General features: G+C 42.7%; 10 protein-coding genes across 10 annotated transcripts; 6 read left to right on the top strand and 4 right to left on the bottom strand.

Moving 5' to 3' along the window:
* Positions 1 to 1,613: 1,613 nt before the first annotated feature.
* On the top strand, positions 1,614 to 2,565 carry ATC70_009884 (uncharacterized protein; the record flags this gene model as incomplete). Its single annotated transcript, XM_064829111.1, has 3 exons — positions 1,614 to 1,932; positions 1,990 to 2,227; positions 2,280 to 2,565. The coding sequence occupies 3 exons, from the start codon at positions 1,614 to 1,616 to the stop codon at positions 2,563 to 2,565; spliced, it is 843 nt and encodes a 280-aa protein (XP_064686313.1).
* Positions 2,566 to 2,716: 151 nt separating this feature from the next.
* ATC70_009885 (uncharacterized protein) lies at positions 2,717 to 3,212 on the top strand (the record flags this gene model as incomplete). The annotated part of the gene is made up of 4 exons (XM_064829112.1): positions 2,717 to 2,798; positions 2,857 to 2,917; positions 2,978 to 3,054; positions 3,130 to 3,212. 4 exons carry the CDS (start codon positions 2,717 to 2,719, stop codon positions 3,210 to 3,212), a joined length of 303 nt encoding a protein of 100 aa, XP_064686314.1.
* Positions 3,213 to 3,524: 312 nt separating this feature from the next.
* On the top strand, positions 3,525 to 4,328 carry ATC70_009886 (uncharacterized protein; the record flags this gene model as incomplete). The annotated part of the gene is made up of 1 exon (XM_064829113.1): positions 3,525 to 4,328. One exon carries the CDS (start codon positions 3,525 to 3,527, stop codon positions 4,326 to 4,328), a length of 804 nt encoding a protein of 267 aa, XP_064686315.1.
* A 1,495-nt stretch (positions 4,329 to 5,823) lies between these two features.
* On the top strand, positions 5,824 to 9,862 carry SEC21_1 (coatomer subunit gamma; the record flags this gene model as incomplete). Its single annotated transcript, XM_064829114.1, has 7 exons — positions 5,824 to 5,932; positions 5,994 to 7,216; positions 7,267 to 7,535; positions 7,595 to 8,862; positions 8,929 to 9,207; positions 9,295 to 9,506; positions 9,569 to 9,862. 7 exons carry the CDS (start codon positions 5,824 to 5,826, stop codon positions 9,860 to 9,862), a joined length of 3,654 nt encoding a protein of 1,217 aa, XP_064686316.1.
* Positions 9,863 to 9,876: 14 nt separating this feature from the next.
* Positions 9,877 to 10,566, bottom strand: PEX12 (ubiquitin-protein ligase peroxin 12; the record flags this gene model as incomplete). The annotated part of the gene is made up of 2 exons (XM_064829115.1): positions 9,877 to 10,433; positions 10,491 to 10,566. The coding sequence occupies 2 exons, from the start codon at positions 10,564 to 10,566 to the stop codon at positions 9,877 to 9,879; spliced, it is 633 nt and encodes a 210-aa protein (XP_064686317.1).
* A 1,016-nt stretch (positions 10,567 to 11,582) lies between these two features.
* Positions 11,583 to 13,197, top strand: TUB2_3 (Tubulin beta chain (Beta tubulin); the record flags this gene model as incomplete). The annotated part of the gene is made up of 7 exons (XM_064829116.1): positions 11,583 to 11,896; positions 11,957 to 12,204; positions 12,258 to 12,562; positions 12,617 to 12,724; positions 12,787 to 12,927; positions 12,991 to 13,011; positions 13,063 to 13,197. The coding sequence occupies 7 exons, from the start codon at positions 11,583 to 11,585 to the stop codon at positions 13,195 to 13,197; spliced, it is 1,272 nt and encodes a 423-aa protein (XP_064686318.1).
* Positions 13,198 to 14,343: 1,146 nt separating this feature from the next.
* Positions 14,344 to 14,673, bottom strand: ATC70_009890 (uncharacterized protein; the record flags this gene model as incomplete). The annotated part of the gene is made up of 1 exon (XM_064829117.1): positions 14,344 to 14,673. The coding sequence occupies one exon, from the start codon at positions 14,671 to 14,673 to the stop codon at positions 14,344 to 14,346; it is 330 nt and encodes a 109-aa protein (XP_064686319.1).
* A 92-nt stretch (positions 14,674 to 14,765) lies between these two features.
* ATC70_009891 (uncharacterized protein) lies at positions 14,766 to 17,699 on the bottom strand (the record flags this gene model as incomplete). Its single annotated transcript, XM_064829118.1, has 2 exons — positions 14,766 to 15,879; positions 15,946 to 17,699. 2 exons carry the CDS (start codon positions 17,697 to 17,699, stop codon positions 14,766 to 14,768), a joined length of 2,868 nt encoding a protein of 955 aa, XP_064686320.1.
* Positions 17,700 to 17,726: 27 nt separating this feature from the next.
* ATC70_009892 (uncharacterized protein) lies at positions 17,727 to 18,152 on the top strand (the record flags this gene model as incomplete). Its single annotated transcript, XM_064829119.1, has 1 exon — positions 17,727 to 18,152. The coding sequence occupies one exon, from the start codon at positions 17,727 to 17,729 to the stop codon at positions 18,150 to 18,152; it is 426 nt and encodes a 141-aa protein (XP_064686321.1).
* Positions 18,153 to 18,265: 113 nt separating this feature from the next.
* Positions 18,266 to 19,181, bottom strand: hrp3 (ATP-dependent DNA helicase Hrp3; the record flags this gene model as incomplete). Its single annotated transcript, XM_064829120.1, has 2 exons — positions 18,266 to 18,743; positions 19,135 to 19,181. The coding sequence occupies 2 exons, from the start codon at positions 19,179 to 19,181 to the stop codon at positions 18,266 to 18,268; spliced, it is 525 nt and encodes a 174-aa protein (XP_064686322.1).
* Positions 19,182 to 21,020: the final 1,839 nt, after the last annotated feature.

A 21,020-nucleotide genomic window follows, 5' to 3' on the forward strand; every position in this document is an offset into this window, starting at 1 on the left:
AATAACGCCAAACAATTGTACTTGAGTAGTAGTAACTTCCTGATACCTTTGCTTAACTTTTTGGGCCAAAAAAAAAATATGGTCAAAAATCGACTAAAAACCATAAGGGGTACCTCATGGTTTTTGACGAAATTTAAACGATCGCATTTTTCACCTTGAAAATGAAGACTTTTACTATAGTATATATCGAATCAAAATGCTTCTCTCGATCCAAGGCGACATATGAAACCACTTTTATGAGGCTTTCATATGCAAAATAATGCTATTTTTGCTAAAAACCTCATTTCACATTTTACCAAATTGCTCAACAAGTTCAGTCAAAGCATTTATTACAATTAACACCATTGGAAGCGCCTTGAAAAGTACTTCAAGAATGTATTAGGAAGCATAGGGTGGTCATTACTGTTTATATAGTCGAATATCATAGAATAGATTAAAAAAGTCGAAGCAAGACAATATCTGTCCAATCTTGAACAGAAAAAATGAACTGAGCTTGAATCAATTTTGGCGGCGGCGGCGGGCGACGCTGCTGCTGACTAGAGCAAATGTCTTTCTGATGCTGACAATGATGAAGGTAATGCTGATTATGATGCTGATTAAATGGGGACCATGAGTTTGAAAGAACAATCGATTAGCTTGGATCCTTTTTTCTTTGATTTTTATTGGGAATTTTTCCTTAAAAAGGTGTCTTTTGCGATGACAATCTCTCAAAAAAGTCACCGTAGATCTTACACACGCCCTGTATTTACTTATGGCCAGCTTTATATCGCCATCTTATTAAGAACATCAGCAGTAACAAATGTTATGACAATTCTATTATCAGAAAATGGCGATTGTGATGTGCAAATGCTGCATAAAACTTGAATTTTCTTTCACATTGTCACAATAATAGGCTTCGTTTGATATTAGTGTAAGTAAAATGGATGCTGAGAGAAATACCTCCTCTCCTCCTCCTGGCTCTGATATAGCCTTTCTTTTACTAACTAATAATTGATTGTTTAAAATTTACTTGATATACCAAAATGTTATAATATCTGATTTAAAATTGTCTTTGGCGAAAGCCCATAGGGCGACGCCGACATCAAGCGTAGCGAGATAGATCGGCTAGTACAGGCCATACTGTAAACTTTTTGAACGTTTTGGCAGTTCTTGAAGCATTTCGGGAGATCGTCCCATCTTTCGGCATCTTCTCAATGGATTCTTAGTCGGTCAACACAAACTGGCAAGTATGAGGACAGCGTTCAGGCTGACTGCTCCTTGATTACTGACAAACAAACAAATAGGCAGCATTGCCATCGAGCAAAACGAGACTTTTTGTATGCCTTTGTAAGATTCGATTGAGCTACAGCTTCAAGAAAGAGCTCAATTGACAGATACTGCACTGCTCTATATAACAACCAGTGCTACACGCGAGCAGAGATCAATCATCAAAGACGAGAGGATATAGTATTTTGCATTGGATTTATGTATCAGATACAATAGAGTTCAAACACCGTAGTGGTACTGTAGTCAGAAGCAAAAGCATCTCGCGCATACAACCAGGCAAGTATAAAAAGGAGAGAGGGGTCTAAATGTGTCATATCCACTCTTTTCTTTCTCGAATACACAACAAGATGGAGTTTTCTGGTGACCTATTTCAATACGATACCGAGGAACGTTTGAATGCATTCGAGACATCACCTTCATCCGAGAGAACTGTTGTCTTTATTGGTGGTTTAGGCGATGGATTCAACGCAGTACCTTTCCTTGAGCCCCTTTACAAAAGCATCTCTGCTCTCGGCTGGTCTTTGACACAGGTCCAGCTTAGTTCTAGCGTAGATGGCTTTGGAACAAGCAATCTTCAAACAGATTGTAGACAGTTGGATACCTTGGTTGAGTACCTCAAATCAAAGCGTCAAAAGAAGCACATTGTCTTTATTGGCCATTCTACAGGTACGCTTCATGGAACATAAACGAAGCGCGTCCATGATGTTATTGACACGTATACAGGTAGTCAAGATTGTTACTGGCACAACAAAAATGGCAAGCACAACCAAGATATTAATGGCTACATCCTTCAGGCGCCTTGCTCGGATCGACAATACTTGGAAAGCTTGGAAAACTATCAATATCTGGTGGATTTGAGTACCAAGATGAAGAATGACGGTAATGGACAGGAAATCATGCCCAGAAAAGCGCATTGGTCACCCATCACGGGAGATCGATTCTACTCATTGGCTGCCAAATTGTAATATAAATCGTGGCAGTTGCACAAGCCTACAATTAACACCTATTCATAGTGGCGATGATGATGTATTCTCTACTGACTTTACTGACGATGAGATAAAGAAACTGTTTGAGGGCGTTGATCGACCTATCGTCTGGGTATATGGAGAAAAGGATGAATACTACATGCCATCCAATGGAGATCCTCAAAAGAGCATTGACAGATTCATGCGGCTTGTACCTGCTATCAAGGAAGGCCATCTAATTCCCAACGCAGATCATTGTATTACGGATAAGGGGGCCCAGCAAGTCTTTTGCAAGGTTGTATCAGACTTTTTAACCGTGATTGACAAGGCATAAGGCGTTGATGTCTTTTTGCATTACGCACTGTAAACAGGAGTTTTAAACGAATGAATAAAAAAAAAATATTTTCCAGCTCACCTTCTTTCTCTCTCTTCATTACGCAACACTACTCCACAATCCCTTTTTTCTCATCTTGTAGATATATAACATGGTCTGTAAAAAGTGCGAAAAGAAGCTAACGACATTGGCGGCACCTGACAAGTGGAAGGAAGGATCCAAGAATGCCGTAGGTAAAATATTCATGAGATGCTATTTTATCCACTAGTCTAATCGCCCCATCATCCGCAGCTGGATCCTCAGGCAGAAAGTTGAATCAAAACAAGCTTTTATCCAGATCAGCGAAAATAAAGTAGGATTGCGTATACATGCCTTGCCAAATGATGAGCTGAATGACTGATTCTAATGATAGATTTGATCCACTGGATGTACGCAAATGCAGATTATGTAAAACCAAAGTCCATCAGGACAAAGCACATTATTGCCAAGGTAAACCAAAAAAAAAAAAACCGCACTTACCATACAGAGACACTTGATTATTCACATTGGGCCTTGGTTGTGTAGATTGTGCATACAAAAAGGGGATTTGCGCCATGTGCGGAAAGCAGGTTCTTGATACAAGTGCTTACAAGCAAAGCTCTAAATAGAAAAGTATGGCATTGATGCTGGGAGAAGGGCGTGAAAAGCTTGTTTAACCAATCAAGCGACCATAGTTTGTGTGTTACATTTTTTTTTTTTTTTTTTTTTTTTATACTCAAATGTTTACATATAAAGAAACTCTTTTTTTCTTCCTTTTTTTTTTTTTTTTTTTTTTTTTTTCTCTCTCTCTCTCTCTCTCTCTCTTCAACCATTACCTATATACTTCAGAATCAGAGATCATTACTGCAACAAACACTGCTCCTACTACTGCCGCAAAACTACCACACATTCAACAAATCCTACAGAATAACTGCAAAACCATGGAAATCAACTTTATATCAATCTATGATAACACAGCAGAAGCAAAATACCTATTCGTATCAGAGAGTGTCACTGATATACTAGGCTATCAACCAGAGGAATTGGTTGGTAAAGGAGGATACAGTATACTTCACCCAGATGAAGTGCAAGCTATAAGCATTGTGCACCGAGGAAATGTAAAGAACGAGAGAATGTCAAGTGTAAATACCTATAGAAATCGACACAAGGATGGGCATTATGTGCTATGTGATGTGGTGGTGCATTACTGCTACGATGTACTGATCTGCACCAATTTTGCAGTGACAACGAATGATTGTTTTCGACACAAGATTCGGATCAATTCTGCAGAAGATGTGTTTGTTATTCAACCGGATGGATCTATTCAGTTGGCAGGTGCATGGAACCTATCTCAAGAAAAAATGAAGAGATTGCTGGCGGAAGGAAACCCTTGGGACGCCAACATGAATGTGATATCGCCGCAAGAGCCTCGATTCTGTTTATTTCTAAATCGATATACAAGCTTGTCCATTATCGTATTTGCCACTCAAATGTGTCAGAACCTTGTTGGATCGAGCCAAATGGAGTTAATTGGTGAATCATTGTACGATTATGTGGATGACAAGGACCGATTGAATGTGGAAAGACTTATAACATTGGCAAAATCAAATGACCTGATCAACCGAATAAGATTTAACTGGAAAAGACGTGATAATGATGAATTAGAGTATCTAGAAGCTGTTATTAGTTGTACATACGATGGTTTAGTTTTTGTAGCACGTAGATGTGGATATAGGATGCAATGAATAAAAAACACCAATTGATCTGCCTACCAGTCTCCAACGCACTAGTTTTTTTTTTTTTTTTTTTTTTTTTTTAAAGCTGAGCACAGATATGTCAATTTTCGTGTTATTATATTTACCAAAGAAAGCTAGTTTGCATTCGCGTAAATAGTTTATGTGAATGTCTAGCTTCGGCTACATCGGCTTTATCGGATTCGGAATGAAAGGAACCAAGGCTATGGCTTTCCCTTTTTGCACAAGCATTTCTTGGCTTTTCTTGCTTTGATCTACGCTTTAGAACACTCATGTCGATGGGATCCGTATAACAAAAATTGCAGTTACATGTTACACTAGTAAAAAGTTTCTATCAAATGGCAATGGCGGTTTGTTTTGGATCAGTGGATACCAATCAATTATGAAACATGTGAATAGGGTTAACGTTGATTTCCCATCACTACTCTAAAGATGCATTTTGAGGATGCATGTACCATAGCCCTTGCTGCGGCTTGAGCCTCTACAAAATGTACACCCTGACTCTACAGAACTAGTTGGTAGCCATTTAACCGCAGATGGAAACTTATGATGTGGTGGTGTGTGGCTTGCTTTTGGATTTTTGGAGTATGATTGGGGGAGGGGGAGGGGGAAACGTAGGATGGGATCACCAAATGAGATACTTTTTAGGAACCATCTTGGCGTTAATGTACGATGGGATATTCTATCATAAAATAGCTCCTCATAGCGTTATTATTAGCGATCCTCTTATATTTTTAGACTACTAGTCAGTAAAATCCCTCGATTGGGGTTTATTCGTACCTCCAACTACGCATTTTGCACATGATAATGATGAATTATAGGCGCATCAAATCAACATTTCAACCCCATAGTCTAGACAAAGTCGATACATGTCTACTCTACAGCACATTACACAGACCTATATAAATGTACACAACTACTAAGCAGCAAGCAGTCATTATCAAGATGATGATACCGAGAGTGCGTTGTAGCACAATGCTTGTATCTGTTTAGTTTAGCAACATCGACCAAACCGATAATGGGGCTTCCTTCTAAAGAGTCTGGTAATAGCATGAACCATGTTTCAAATGGCAATCAATTGTGATCTCGTCATGGGGCCTCCGTATCCACACAAACACACATGCGGCATGGACTACATACGATGGTTAGTCGCCAAGCTATCTATCGTCATGAGCACAGTTCATCTAGAATATCGCTCTCTCCCAGCGAATAAAAACATCGGCTCTTGCTCTCTGCATGTCTTTTGGTGCAACCCAAAGCCGAGGATAGGTTGTCATTGCAGTTGCCATAAACACAAACAATTGCCTACAATAGAACAAGCCTACTCCAGGATTTCTACGTTGATTCCTGCAACGTGACGAATTTCACACACACAAAATCATCCTCGCAACTATAAATACGACCTTTGATTTTCTGCAATCATTTTCTGATTTTTTTTTTTTTCCCCTTTTCTTTACTTTTTCTAAACTTTCAAGAAGCTACATTTATGGCCCTGAAACCTCCTCTAAGTGAAGAACCTATTCAACATGCTGTAATTGATGTATTTTCACTCAATGACGGTAAACTTTCAGTTGAGCAACAGATTGAAGTTTATGGTAATGTCAGTGCTTTTTGATGTAACCCTCCTTATCTCACCCGCAAATGTGTTGCACATAGTCAACGATTTATTCAATGTTCAAGATAACAAGGCGATTTCCCTCCAAGAAGTCCTGGAGGGTCTTTGCTATGTAATGGATTACCGTATCAAAGATGGCAATCAACCCCACTTGGATCAAAGTCTGATGAAGAGACTATCTGAAGGTCTCTTACTCAACATGGGCCACACGGAGGGCCATCTCTTGAAAAAGAAGACCACCGAAGCCGCTGATATGGCCTTTTACCTTTACGGTGATTTCCTGCAACAGGTTCATGAGTTCCGTAGGGTAACCAGCGAAATGGATGTGTCTGATTTACGCCGCCAACTCAAGATCCACTACCGATGTCAGCCTACCTCGTCTACTCAACAGCAGAAGCGAGGCGCTCTGGCTATGGTCATGCTCTTTGCTCGTTTCTTTCCCAATCAGTTTGCTGACTGGCGTGATTTGGTCAAGGAAAGCGAACAAGGTGACATGGAGCGTCTGCTCAATTCCTCGCTTGCTCAAGAGGTGAAAACAAGCGACGAGAAAACCGCTATGCCATCTCTCAACAACCCTTTGGCTGATGTCATTTTGCCTCCTCCTCAAGCCCTCTACTTTGATCGCTCTGTCGACAAGCTGTTGGGCATGTTCTCTCAAACCGACAAGGACAATGGTTTGCCTTCCGACTTGGTGCCTGCCTTGAGGGAGCAATACGGCACAAATCAACTACCCAAGCCTGCTCGTCCCAATGCGCTCAAAATGCTGTGGGAGCAACTCACTGATTTTATGGTCCTGATCCTGATCGCCGCTGCCATTGTCGAGGCAGCTGAAAAAGAATTCAACAGTATGATCGTCCTGCTTATTGTCGTTGTGTTAAACACCATCATTGGCTTCAGTCAAGAGTGGAAGGCCAGCAAGACGCTCAATGCGCTGGTGAATTTGGAAGTGCCCCAAGCTGCAGTAGTTCGTGATGGCCAACAACAAATGATAGGATCAGAAGAGCTGGTGCCTGGTGATTTAGTTGTTCTGGAGGAAGGTGATGCTGTCCCTGCTGATATCCGTCTCATTGAAGTCGCTCAACTGGGTGTCATTGAAGGCATCCTTACTGGCGAAAGTGTCCCTGTTCAAAAAAACGTGCAAGCCATCAAGGCCAAGACTCGAAAGATTCCTCTCGGTGACTGTAAGGGCAACGCATTCATGGGAACGACTGTTACTCGCGGTCGAGCCAAGGGTGTGGTGGTCAGAACTGGCCCCAACACTGAAGTAAGTTCTCGGCAAGGAGCACGTATATTTGTTGGCTAACAATTATCTAGATTGGTAAAATTAGTGCTGCTATTCAAAGTGGGTCTAAACACAAGGTCAAGACCCCCATCCAAAGAAAGCTGTCCAAGCTAGGTATCTACCTTGTAGCCCTAGCCATCTTTCTGTGTGCTTTGGTTGTCGTTATTGGTGTTATCTGGAAGCGAGATGCTCGTGACATGGTCAACATCGGTCTCAGTTTAGCCGTGTCTGTGATTCCTGAAGGTTTGGTTGCTGTTACCACAGTGACCATGGCCATTGGTGTTCGCCGAATGGCAGCCAGGTATGCTCAGACTAATGTATAAGCTTATGAAACAGTACTGATTTGTTTGTTGTCTCTAGTAAATGTATCGTGAGAACCCTGCCAGCTGTTGAATCGCTGGGCAGTGTCACTGTCATCTGCTCTGACAAGACAGGCACACTGACTGAAGGCAAAATGGGCACTTCTGAGCTATGGACAACCGATAATTCACTCTACCGATTCACTGACTCGACCTCGATGGATCCTGGTCATGGTGAGATCATATGCGAACCCCAGGGATTACGCCGCCGTATGATTCATATTAGACATACAGCACCCACCTCACCTCCTCCTACTGTCCCTAAAGGGAACGATGAAGAACGCAACTTGAATGCAGAACACCCACCGCAACAACAAACAATCAATTATGCAGACATGAGACCCAAGCCCGTTGATACAGCAAAGCCGGATGCCTACACCAAGCAATTATATCATGCATTGTTGATCTCCAGCTTGTGTAATAACTCATCGATTCGTCGCGATGAGGATACCGGTGAAATCAAGTCTATTGGTGATCCCACTGAAGTTGCATTGACTGTCGCTGCTCAAAAGGCTGGTTTAGGCCGTACCTACTGGAATGATTTAGGCTACAAAAAGGTGTTTGAACGTGCCTTCGATAGTGAACGTAAACTCATGAGCTCCGTGTTTACTCAACCTGGCGCTGATGCTGAGCTGATCATGACATGTAAAGGTGCCCCTGAAGAGTTACTCAAGAAATGTAGTCATTTCATGCACTCCAATGATGCTACTGCTGCTGCTAGTCAAATGACTGATGATTTCGCTTCCCAAGTCTATGACGAAAATGTGAGAATGGCCTCGCAAGGTTTGCGTGTGTTGGGTCTAGCCTACAAGACAATTCCTCGGGACAGTGTCTCTGATGCTGACGCTATCTCTGAAGAGCAAGACCAAGATGAACCTTCATCATCAAAAGCTACCAGCCCCCATTTAGCCGAAGAGCAGCTCATTTTCGCTGGTCTTGTCGGTTTGATTGATCCACCCAAGAAAGGAGTCAAGGAAGCTGTTGCAACTTGCCAGCAAGCGGGTATCCATTGTATAATGATCACTGGTGATCATATTGAAACTGCTACTGCTATTGCTAGTCAATTGGGCATCTTCCAAAACGACACACCTGGTATGAGTCGTGCCATCTTGGGCCGAGAGTTGGATCTCCTGTCTGACGATGCTATCATTGAATTGAACCCATTCCCTAGTGTATTTGCTCGTGTTAGCCCTGATAACAAGTTGTCTATTGTACGTGCTTTGCAACAACGAGGTGAATTGGCTGCTATGACTGGTGATGGTGTCAATGGTAAGTTGCACTTAAATGAGCATGAAGCGTGTCTTTTAACACAACCCCATTTTTTTTTTCTAATAGATGCGCCTGCTATTAAAAGAGCAGATGTTGGTGTTGCAATGGGACAAGCTGGTACAGAAATTACAAAGCAAGCTGCTGATATTGTACTCGTCGACGACAACTTTACAAGCATTGTCAAGGCTGTCGAAGAAGGTCGCCATGTATTTGACAACATTCTCAAGTTTATCGTCTATCTGTTGAGCTGTAATGGTGCCGAGATTTTCCTGATGCTGATTTGTACTATTGCTAACATTGAAGTGCCATTGTCTGTCATGATGATCTTGTGGGCAAACATCATCGGTATATATCAGATGCTTATATTGGTTTCATTAAGCTGACTTTTTTTTTTTTTTTTTTTTTTTTTTTTTTTTTTATATATATACATAGCGGATATTCCTCCTGCCATGGCTTTGGGTGTCGAGCCAAATGAAAAGGACTTGATGCAGAGACACCCTCGAAATCCCAAGATGGGCGTCATTACAAACCTTACCTGGCTGATCATCTTTATCAACTCCATGCTGATTGCTGCTTTGGCCATTGCTGCTTACACCATCAGTTTGTACGTCCTGAAATTTGAGCTGCAAGTGGCTAGATCAATGGTAATGTACATCAGTATATATCTGACACATATTGGTTTTATTAATGCGGCTGTTCGGAATAGACCTTTACAACACTGACGACAATGCAACTCGTCCATTCATTCAATGCAAGAAGTGTGCATCAGTCTGTGTTCAAAACGGGCATCACTAGTAATCGATGGATGATTGGCGCATTTATCGTTTCCTTTGCATTCATGATTCTGGGCATCTACGCTCCTGGCATCTCGACTTGGTTGGAACTCACGCATGTCGGTTGGGAGTCTTGGGTCATGACAATGGTGAGTGTCATCGTCTTGGTCTCCTTTGTTGAAATTGAAAAACTGCTCATCAGAAGAAAGATGCCTGATAAAATCTAGTTTCTTTATTACTACTATTTTTTAGCTCTATGAATAAAAGGTTTATGCGTTTTCATATGTCTGCGCATATTGCTTCTAACACTGAAAGTACGGTTGCAGTCTGGATGATTGCACGTGTAAGGCTTCTCTCCTGTATGAGAGTAGATATGTGTACGTAAAGAGGAGGGTCTAGAGAATCTCTTGTCGCAATGAGGGCAATCATACTTGTCTAGCGCGAGTCCTTGTAGACGAACACATGGCTGCTGTTGTGGCGGTGGCGTTGAACACCCAGAAGACGAGTCTTCAGAGTCTTGCTGGTCATAGCAGAAATGAGGCATCATGCAGTTTGTCGATTTGTTTCTAGCGTGATCAAATGCATGCTCAGACACTGCTCGCCTATGTTCATAACGATGATAGTTCTGATGCTTTCTGGACTGCGTCACATCAGAATAGTGTCTCATATGTCTTGAGCGATGGTATGCTGCATTGTTCATATTTTCCAGAGAGGGTTCTAGAGTCTGAAGTTGGTATATTGAGACAGGTGGCTTGTATGATGGAGGGGTATAGTGGTATTGTTGGTATTGAGGGTTAACTATGGACAGTAAGCATCAGCGCTGGATGAATTGAGCTGTGTACATATACACCATACCTTGAGCTCCATCTAGCATGGATTGTATTGATGGCAACACGACATACGGCTCTGGATAGTATTGACGACAATTCATAGATATAGTGGATGACAACGAAAGAAGGAAAAGAGACATTCTGTCTCACTTGCTGACACCTTTTATATTGCAAATCAAGAAGTTAACAGACAATCAAGTGTAAATGCGGGATGTAATATGTAATGTAATTAATCAAATGTGCTACGCTCAAACAGATCCTGTTTCTTCTTGTTTTATATCAAATGCATTTGCATTTAAAAACCGCATATGATGAAACTGTTTATTTCTCAACAAATGTTGTGATTAGACATGCTTTGTTATTATCATGTAGCATGCTTTTAGCAACCTCCATTGAAGCTGTATTCATTGCGTTGAATTTCTACTCTGGAATTTCCAAATGTTGCTTTGATGATATGGCAGCATTGACAAGGTACTTGCATATACTTTTACTGGTACATGCGTTGAACTTCCCAGCAAACCAGTATAAGAGAGTCTGTACATTTGACAATGTTGTCGCTTTTTTTTTTCGGATTGTATTCATTACCCCCTATTCACAAATACTATAAGGGATTGATTGAATACATCAAACCCAGAACCGGATGCAGATAGAGCACTACTTGCTGTCTGTATACCATGGCGTACCTTTTTACCATTTCTATACTCAATGATATACTGATTGTTGGCTTGATGTAACAATGAGTTTGGCATGATCTGCTCAACACTGACAATCGTTTTTGTGATGGTTGTCTATCTACTGTTTTTCAATAATCGACACAAGCATACAAAGCATATGTATTGAATTGATCCTCTTTCAAAAAATGCTATGGATTCCGTTTAGTGGATATGACTAAAGATTCTCCCTCTAGGCTTATACATGCTGTCTACATCCGAATACAGCTCTGATTGATCTGGTGGAGCCGCTGTCGGCAAATAAACGTGTTACACACTATAGTTTCAATTGCCTCTCCTTGAATAATCTGCAATTGTTTTTTTTTTTTTTTTTTTTTTTTTTCATTGTCATCCTCTCTTTCTTTCCTTCTTTCTGTAAATACCACAACTGTCCCCTTGCTATATTGATGAACAACGACGAAGAAGATAACCCCCAGGATATTTATAAATTGAATGAAAGTTTAGAGAAGTTAAGGCTCTCGCAATTACCCTCTGGTATTGGCAATTCTTTGTTGAAATTACGTCTCCAGCAAGAAGCAGACTCCAATCCTCCCAGTAACTACAACAGTGATACCGATGAGCCTACAGCTCGCAAAAGAGACAAACATGAGCGAGTCAAGCATGAAGTGGTATTGAATCAAGATTTCACCTCCTCCACTAACAAAAAACGATCTGTGAATCGTGATGATTTCCAATCCTTGTGTGTTTTAGGCAGAGGAGCGTAAGTAGTTGCCATGATAATGTGTTATTTATCATGTCCTAACTTGAGATGCACATGCAGTTTCGGAAAGGTATTCTTGGTCAAGCATGAAACATCAAAAGAGCTGTATGCGATGAAGGTTCTAAAGAAGGCATCGTTGGTTGTTCATGGTAGACAAGCAGTTCAAGCCAAGACAGAACGGCAGATATTAGAAGAAGTGCGACATCCGTTCATTGTAAAGCTCAATTACGCATTCCAGACACCCACGGAACTTCATATGATCTTGGATTACGCTGTTGGAGGAGAATTATTCAGACATTTGGATCATGGTGAGTGGTATCTTTGGTATCTAAAGTTACTGATGATTAATGTAATGAGATAGAGGGCATGTTTTCTGAATCCATGGCAGTATTTTATGCTGCTGAATTGGTATTGGCTTTGGAGCACTTGCATTCACTGGGCATTGTATATCGTGATTTGAAACCAGAAAATTGCTTACTGGATGTGGAGGGACATGTTGTATTGACAGATTTCGGATTATCCAAGGTACCAGTGGATGGTAAAACAAATACAATTTGTGGCACAGCAGAGTACATGGCTCCCGAAATCTTGATGGGATTAGAGTATGATATCACTGTGGATTGGTGGAGTCTGGGCATTCTGATATATGATATGATGACCGGATCTGTAAGTCATTGTTGAATGTCATGGTACAGCATACTCACCCAGTCTATTACATAGCCACCATTCAGCTCGAATAACCGCAAAAAGACGATTGATTCAATTTTGACCAAAAAGATCCCAATGCCGTATTATTTAACTGCAGATGGAAAGGATTTATTATCCAAGGTAGGCTATATAAAAGCGGCAGAGAAGTATATTAGGGTGCTAACATCATGTGCCATTATCAGCTGTTACGTAAGAATCCAAATGCTCGTTTAGGTGCAAAGCCCAAAAAAGCAGACGCAATTCGACGACACAGATTCTTCCGCACTATAGATTGGGATGCACTGTTACGACGAGAGATTTCACCTCCCATTGTACCCATTGTGGTAGGTAGAACTTGATTAGATATTCGCGTAGAGACACTAATTTTTTCTTTGTCAATGAATTAGACTGATCCTGAGGCTGCAGAGGTAAATATTGGCTGGCTCTTGTGTAGTCCACTCACTAATTGTGCATGATAGAACTTTGATCCGTTATTCACAGCAGAAACAATCGTCGGATCACCAGGAAACAACGAATTATCATTATTACCAGAAGCTGAATCGAATAGCCACTTTTTGAACTTTAGCTATGTAGATACATCAGTGGCATCCTAATCATGTATTATACTTTAAATAGAGGAATATTTGTAAGCAAATAAATCAGACAAGAAGAGCCCCATAGGACCGCTCACGAACACTTGTAATGTATAATGCAGCATGTTCCTATACCAATTTGCGGCGAGAAAAACAATGGTATAATTGGATCTTGTATTGAATGGGTTGCTGCTGAGGAATAGATAATTTTTGAAATCAGCCTACTTTGAGTAATGAGCTTCATATAAGAGGAACCTGCTAATTACGATCGATTGCGCGTAACAGATCAGTAAATGAGGTGTTGAAAAACGTTGCATTCAAATCCCACTTGATGACAGCTTGCTTCGTTGTGTTGCAGCAAAGCTTTAAAGCTGATGTACTGCTCATTTTAGCCAACTTTGAGTAATATGCAGTAAAAAGGGGTTAAAAAAAATAGCAGATAGAACTGTTAAAATCCTTCTATATTTGAAATTAGGATAATGTGCAATAAAATGTATACTCTACGTCTCTATTTATATTATTTGGTTTATGTCTCTTATCTTGCAGCAGTTTAGTAGCTGCAGATGATTTCATTATTATTTTGTACAAGTGTTTATGCTTTGGATGGCTCTCTACCTTTGCTTTGCTTCGGTGGTGAGAACCAACCTGAGCAGCGACAGCTAGCGCTACCGATTGCCCTTGCATATCTTATCAAAACACTACTACATTCATGTTGATCCTCTACTTACACAAGAAAATCCTTCATATTATCTGTGGATCTGATTCTTATGTGATGCTCTACATCCATATACGCATAGCTACTTCATATACAGGCAAGCAGCATACTCGTATTTCCCCTTTTTAGTCAAGAGTGTGCCTAATACAGCAAAATATGAGTGCATTTGAGCTGCGTTTTCTTGCGTTCAAGGCCGTTTTAAGATTGTCAGAATAGCACCAAACAATTGCTCTCATCTGGCAGTTACTTTTTGCCACTATTGCTCAATGGACAAAATTCGACCAAAAAGCATGAGGTATCCCTCATGGTTTTCACCGAAAATCAAATGATCGCGTTTTTTCACCTTGATAATGAAGACTTTTACTACGGTATATATTGAATCAAACCTTTTTTTTTGTATTTAAATGTGTTTTATTTATATATATTATAGACAGTAAGGTGCCATAAGGGTCTTACATGTCTAAGAAAGAAGAAATTAACCTGGAATGATCCTCCAGAAAAGAGGAGAAAACAGCCCGAGTGATCCAGGATTTACCATCAATTGTGCAGCCCCAATGATGTTGCCAGATAGATGAGAAGGCAGCGCCGAGAAGTTCCAAGATGGAAATGTCCAGAGAATTGTTGTCCTGGCCGTGAAGGGTGGTCAACCCAATCCAGATGGCCTCGTCCGTAGGGAACAGATCAGCAAGACCAAGGTGAGAGACAAACTCATACCAGAAGAGGGACTTCATACTGCAGCCAATGACCATATGGTATTCATCTTCAGTCGCTTCATGACACATCTTACACAATGGGGAAGGATACTTCACACGGTTCATGGAATGCAGGCGAATCTGCACCGAAAGATGTCCATGCAGCAAACGCCACCACGGTGTCAATGCCTTGGGCGGGAGACAGAGAACCAGAAATCACGCCAAAGGCGAGGAGGAAGCAGGAGATGTGGTGGGCGATAGCCAGGAGGATGGGCTGGGCGACGCAACATGTCAAATGACGGATGCCAGGAACGGCGTAACGCCCCGAGCGTGATCTTGCCCACTGTAGCTTTTGAGCGAGGGCCAGTGGTGATGAACCAATGCGAAAAGCTAGCCGTGGGTGGAGAGGGGGTAGTGGAACTCTCCAGCAGTGCGGTGCACTCTGGAGCGGTGAAGGCCATGACGGACCTGAGAGGAGCAGGGACAACCCAGACAGGAGGACCCTCGATGGGGCACAAGGCATTGAACAGATGTTGCAATGCAGCAGTATCACGAGGACGCACGCAAACCAAGATGTGGGAGTCGGGGAGCACGCTCAAGAGGCTGGCAATCAAGGCATGAGGTGGCAGTTTGTCACTGTTCCTAGTCAAAGGCAAAGTCGCTGTGGGAGACAGGGAGCATACTTGTAACCAGGGCAGATCTAGGAGCCACCAAGACGGCCACTCAGGAGTGAGAGTCAAGGGAGGCAAACGAGTGAGTAGACGAGCCAGATGCTCCAAGTGAGGGCATTTCCGCACACGAGGCCAGCAGGTACGTGGGTATAGCAGCAAAGGCAGCACAGTAGCATGACCTGAGTATACATGGAATGTATACATCAGCCAGGGAGTGAGGAAATCCGCTGGGGATCTGGGACGAAGCAGACGCTTGACATATATGAGATACAAGGCGAGATGCTGCTTCTTGATGTCAACCAGACCAATACCTTCATGCTTCCTAGGAAGGCAGAGAGAATCCCAAGCCACAGTAGGCCAAAACGAGACGATGTACTGGCGTACCATGCGCTGTACCTCCTCCAGCCACTTGTCAGGAAACACAACCACACGCAGGAGATGCCACAAGCGAGACAGCAGAAGGGAATTCGCCACTAAACCCTTTCCACGAATGGATAGCTGCCGCTTGGTGAGCAGATTGCAATGACGCTGAATCTTCACGGTAATGGAATCCAGGAAATGCTGCAACTGCTTCTCTGTATGATATAGAGGGTAACCTAGATACCTCACAGAGCCAACTGACAAGCTGTCGTATCACTCAATGTTAGACGTTTCCGTCACTCTCTTCCAATCAGCATGATCCTCGCCTGACAGCGACAGCAGCATGGTTTTCTCCAAATTGACCTTGGCGTTGGACGCTTTGCCATAGAGCGACAAAAGAGACAGCAGCACAGGCCATTCCGCCGTAGAAGTCAGGAAGACTTTCAGATCATCGGCGTAGCTCAACAGCTTCACCCGTGGAGGGGTCGTCGGAGCGCGCAGGAGATCATGGTCGCCTTGGACTGGCACGAGAGAGGAGGCACGAGAGATACGCCCTGCGAGAGGAGCACGGACAGCGGTAGACATTGAGACGCCTTGAAGAGAGGGGCAGGCCAAGATGATTCTAAGGAACGGCTCGAAAGCCAGGTTGAACAGCAAAGGGGACAACGGATCACCCTGTCGTAAACCATGTTGTTGATCGATGGGGGCGCCCAACCACCCATTGATTGACAAGGAGATACGAGTACCAAATAACAGACTTGAAACACTGGATACCAACGATGCCGGGAAGCCAAACTGACGAAGAACCATCGCCAGATATGTCGGATTGACCCGATCATAGGCTTTCTCTTGATCCAAGAGTACGGCGACATTGGGATCCTGAGGAGCTGCATCACGGAGGTTGGTCATCAGCGTCTGGTTCAACCACGCATTGTCCGAGATGAGCCGGTGAGGCATAAAGCCTGTTTGGTACGGCGTAATCAATCGGGAGAGGACACGTTTGAACCGGTTGGCTAACATCTTGGTGAACAGCTTAGCATCGCTATTGATCATCGAGAGAGGTCGCCAGTTCTTGAGGAGCTCTGGATCGCCCTTCTTGAACAGCAGTACCATCCTCGTTTCTTTCCAAGAGTCAGGGAAGACACCACGCAGCGCATCAGTCAGCACTTGCTGCAAGAGAAGCAGAACAACAGGGAACTTCGCCGCCAAATAGCGATACACCTCAAACGGAAGGCCATCCAAACCAGAAGATTTGTTCTTGGGTGCATGGTCCAGCAACAGCAAGACAGAGTCTGTAGAGGGTGGTTCAATCAGCCGGTCTGCCTCAGCTTCTTGTAGCTTCGCATCAGCAGGGATATTGTCAAAGAGAGAGTTGACGGCAGCCAAATCAATGTCTTCAGGTGTGTAGAGATCTTGATAGAAAGTACGAGCTTCTTGGAGAATGTCGCCCATGTCTGTCAGCTTCTCTCCAGTGCCAGCCTTTTTCAAGGACTGGATGGTTTGTTGCGCCTCACGATCCTTAATCACATTGAAAAAGTATTTGTTGTTTTGCTCTCCCATTTCCAGCCAACGAGTAGCCGAACGCAGCATAGCTTGACGAGTGTCATCTTGAATCCGTTGCTCAATCAGTTGCTCCAGTCTTTTGATCCTTGCCGACTCCTCCGGGGTCCCAAGTAGCTGTTCCCGTTCACGTTGGAGGTGGGAGACTCGAGCTTTGAAGCGAGCCTTCTGGCCTTTGGTGAACTGTTTGGCACAGTACTTGATGATCGACTTGAGAGATTCCCACTTCTCCTGACCAGAGACACCCATATCAGCCACATCTGTCGTATAATAGTCAGACGCCAAAAACATATCCACGGTTTTATCCAAAAGGGCTTGGAATTCACGGTTCTCAAGCAAGTACGGATTCAAACGCCAGCTGCCAGAACCCAACTTGACGCCAGAGGTGACCAGATCGATTGTGAGGAGGCTGTGATTGGTCCACTCAGGTGGAATGTGGTGAGTCTGAGTGTTGATGATACGAGTCGCCATAGGAGGAGGAGCAAAGACATAGTCAATGGTGGTGCCAGCTTTAGGGAGAGTCATTGTGCCTTTTGGAAAACAGTTGAAAAAATGAGCGTTCAGCCATTCAACAAAAGGTTGGACTCTAGGGAGACGAGCCTCGACCGCATCATGCAAATGGATATTGAAATCCCCAAGCTAGATCCACTGGGAGTCAAGCATATCAGACCAGAAGGGCATGGACACCAGCTCCTCCAGGAAAGCATAGCGATGGGCTCTGTGCACGGGCATGTACACACTGGCTATCTGGCATATGGTGTGATTAGCGTCCTTAATGGTGGCGGTGATGCAGCGTTCGTCACGAGAGATGGTGGCATCCGCAAGCTCCAAGCCTTGCTTCAGACACACTATTTCACAATGCTTCGAGACGACAAAGGAAGACCGAGGAAACATAAAAGAGGAAGCACGCACATTATCATCAGTGAGGTGGGCCTTCTGACGATAATGAAAGACCTCCTGCAGACAGAGAATATCTAGCTGGAGGGTTTTGGAGCGCAGAAAGGAAGTGAATTCCTTCTGTATAGATTTTGAGGAACCCTTAAAGATGCTCCGGGCATTAAGGGTATCTATGCGCAATGATTGTTGTATCATTATGCCCTATGGGCGACATGATACACTTGAGGCTGCGACATGGACGTCGAGCTCATAGAATGACGGCGGAGAGGGAGCACATCAGACTGAAAACCATTGAGAGAGGAAACGCTGGCGACACTTGCCTGAGAATCCACATGCATGTACAAAGACGAAGCTAGTGGAGCATGCTTGGAAGCATCGCTACTATGAGGAGTGCGTTGCAGGGTCTTGGGATCGACTTCCATTGCGGACGACTCGGCATTACTGATCTGGCTGCCATGAGAAGCGGTTGACTGGCTGGCTGTGGTTTGGCGTTGCAGTTGTTGCGCTACATGATCATGGATGGTGTGGGTGGCTCCACGGCGCTTCTCGCGTTCTCCATCATTGGGACGACGTTGAGTTTCGGCAGTATTGTTCTCCTCATTGGCCTTCTTACTCGACTCGTACTCCTCGAGGGCATCCTCAAACGTGGTTTCCTCCTCCTCGCGACAGAACCTGGCGGTGTGACCCAGCTTACGATCACAACAGACAAAGGTATAACCAAAAGGTTTTCACTACAACGTTCCTCAACACCTAATCCATCAATATACCATTCGCAATCTCTTGTAACTAGCAGCTTTCAATACGCTTTATACGTTGGTCTTTGCTCAAAATTATCTTATTTCCAAAATCTTCCGTTCCTGATCAGCAAGTCATCATCCATCCTAAAATCTAACTGCACTATCGTTTTTGTCAAAGTTGGTATAGAAGAAGAAGCATACTATCATCAAAGCTCTAGCATCAATATTTCAAAGCTTGGTTTTATCAATGATGACCCGAACCTCAAAACCGGAAATATCTTTGTAAATCCAGTGTTTGATATGAGTTAAAAGATAGTAGCAGCAACCCATAGAATTCAGACATGTTGGAAACCAATGATGAATGATGATTCATGTTTGCTGGGAGGACGTTTGGTACTTGGAGGGTCTGGTGCCTAGTATACTACTATACCTATATTATAACTTTCCCCACATAATAGATTTAAAAGATATTTCTGACTACAAACTGTGTAATAGATACCAGATCCAGCAACTGCACCTTATCTTATTGAATAAAGAATTGTTTAAATTTGTACCTGTCTACTGAATTATCCTTTTATTACAAATACAAAATCATATTAAATGGCAAACCAACAGAAAGTCAACTAGTTGTAGATCGTTTCTCTTTCAACCCCAGAGCCAATCAAATCGCTTAAAAACTCCGCTGACCTAAAAAAATTTTTGCGAGGGTTTCCCCCTGTTTTGATGTGAGGCAAAATTTTAAGCTCCGCTATATAGAGCAATATAGCTGTTACTATCATCAAATTTCCCTCAGGTGCTAGAGCATGCCTTACTTACACCACCTAGCTTTAGATTCTGGCGTTAAGACTCTCAATCATCACTAAAGTAAGTAGTGATAACCAAGTGGAGGCAGCCTATCCATCTCCTAGTCTCGGATAAAGTCTTGTTGTGCTTCAGCGATAGGCACATCCACCACAACGTAAAAAAGAGGTATGCTTCAAAGAAACATAATAAAAGAAAAAAGGAAAAAGAAGAAAAGAACATGCTACTATAGGGGTATAGCAGTATGTAGGTAAAAAAGGGATACTCACACGCAATGAGTCAAAGAAAAGCATAGCAAACACAACATCAAAGAATGTTCAGAACAGCTTGCTGTTGTTGCAACAAAAATGCATACATGAGCAATATGCAAGATAATAGTCGGATGTAAAGCAACACAAATACGCACAATTGCAGAAGCAACAGTAGTATTATAAGTGTGCAATACAACATAATGACTAATGTTGTTTCATGTGAAGCGACAGAGGCAACACAAACAACAATTCACGGCCATATAACATAGTAGTATTACAAAGGAAATACAGATATATAGCAGCACATCATGCTTGTTGTTCGTACATACGAAGCAACAACATTGCAAGCATCCGTTGAGCTGATCATATCACAGCCAACAAAAGAAAAAGAACGCGCAACAAAGAAAACCTCATGAATGCATTATCATGAGAAAGAAAGCAATAATAAAAGCGTCCAGAGAAGCTTTGTATTATTGCGACCGTAAGAAAAAAAGTTACTTACCACTTACCACAGCCACCAATAGACCAAAGAATAGGCAATCACCAGAGATAGACCAGAGAACAAGCATACAACAAAGACAGCAGACCAAGAAAGACCAGGCTAACAGCAGAAACACCAGCAGCAGCACCATCAGCAACACCATCAAAAACACCAGTAGTGTAAAAAAAACCGAAGAACGAGTGACACCAGAGACCAGACAAAGATTAACAAAGCAGCCGCCAGAGATAGAGACCAAGAAGCAGCTACCAGACGTAATAAACCAAAGAAGCAAACAGCAGAGATAGCAAAGAAGTAATGACAGCAGCACCCGCGTCAAACAGGCAAAAAAAACTATCGATACCTAATAAACAAATTCGATTATTGCTTGTTGTACATTTTTCTGTGCTCGTTATCGAATAGTACGTATTATATTCCAGTTCAAAGAAGCAGTATCAAGTACTTCTAACAGTGCAAGGCCGTGTTATGAGATGATAGAGTGTTATTTTCAATCAAAAAGGTTCCAAAACCAATATGGTTTGATACTAAACGCGCTTTGCAAAAAGGAAAAAAAAAAACGGTGGTATGGAAAAATGAGAGGGCGTCCTATCCGACGTCACGGCCAGTAGTTTTTGTCTCAGTCTTCTGCCGTGGCTGCCGTAGTAACTGCTGCACTTTAATT

This window comes from Mucor velutinosus (assembly GCF_035048745.1).
Source record: "Mucor velutinosus strain NIH1002 chromosome Unknown tig00001563, whole genome shotgun sequence".
NCBI classification, from domain to species: Eukaryota; Fungi; Mucoromycota; class Mucoromycetes; order Mucorales; family Mucoraceae; genus Mucor; species Mucor velutinosus.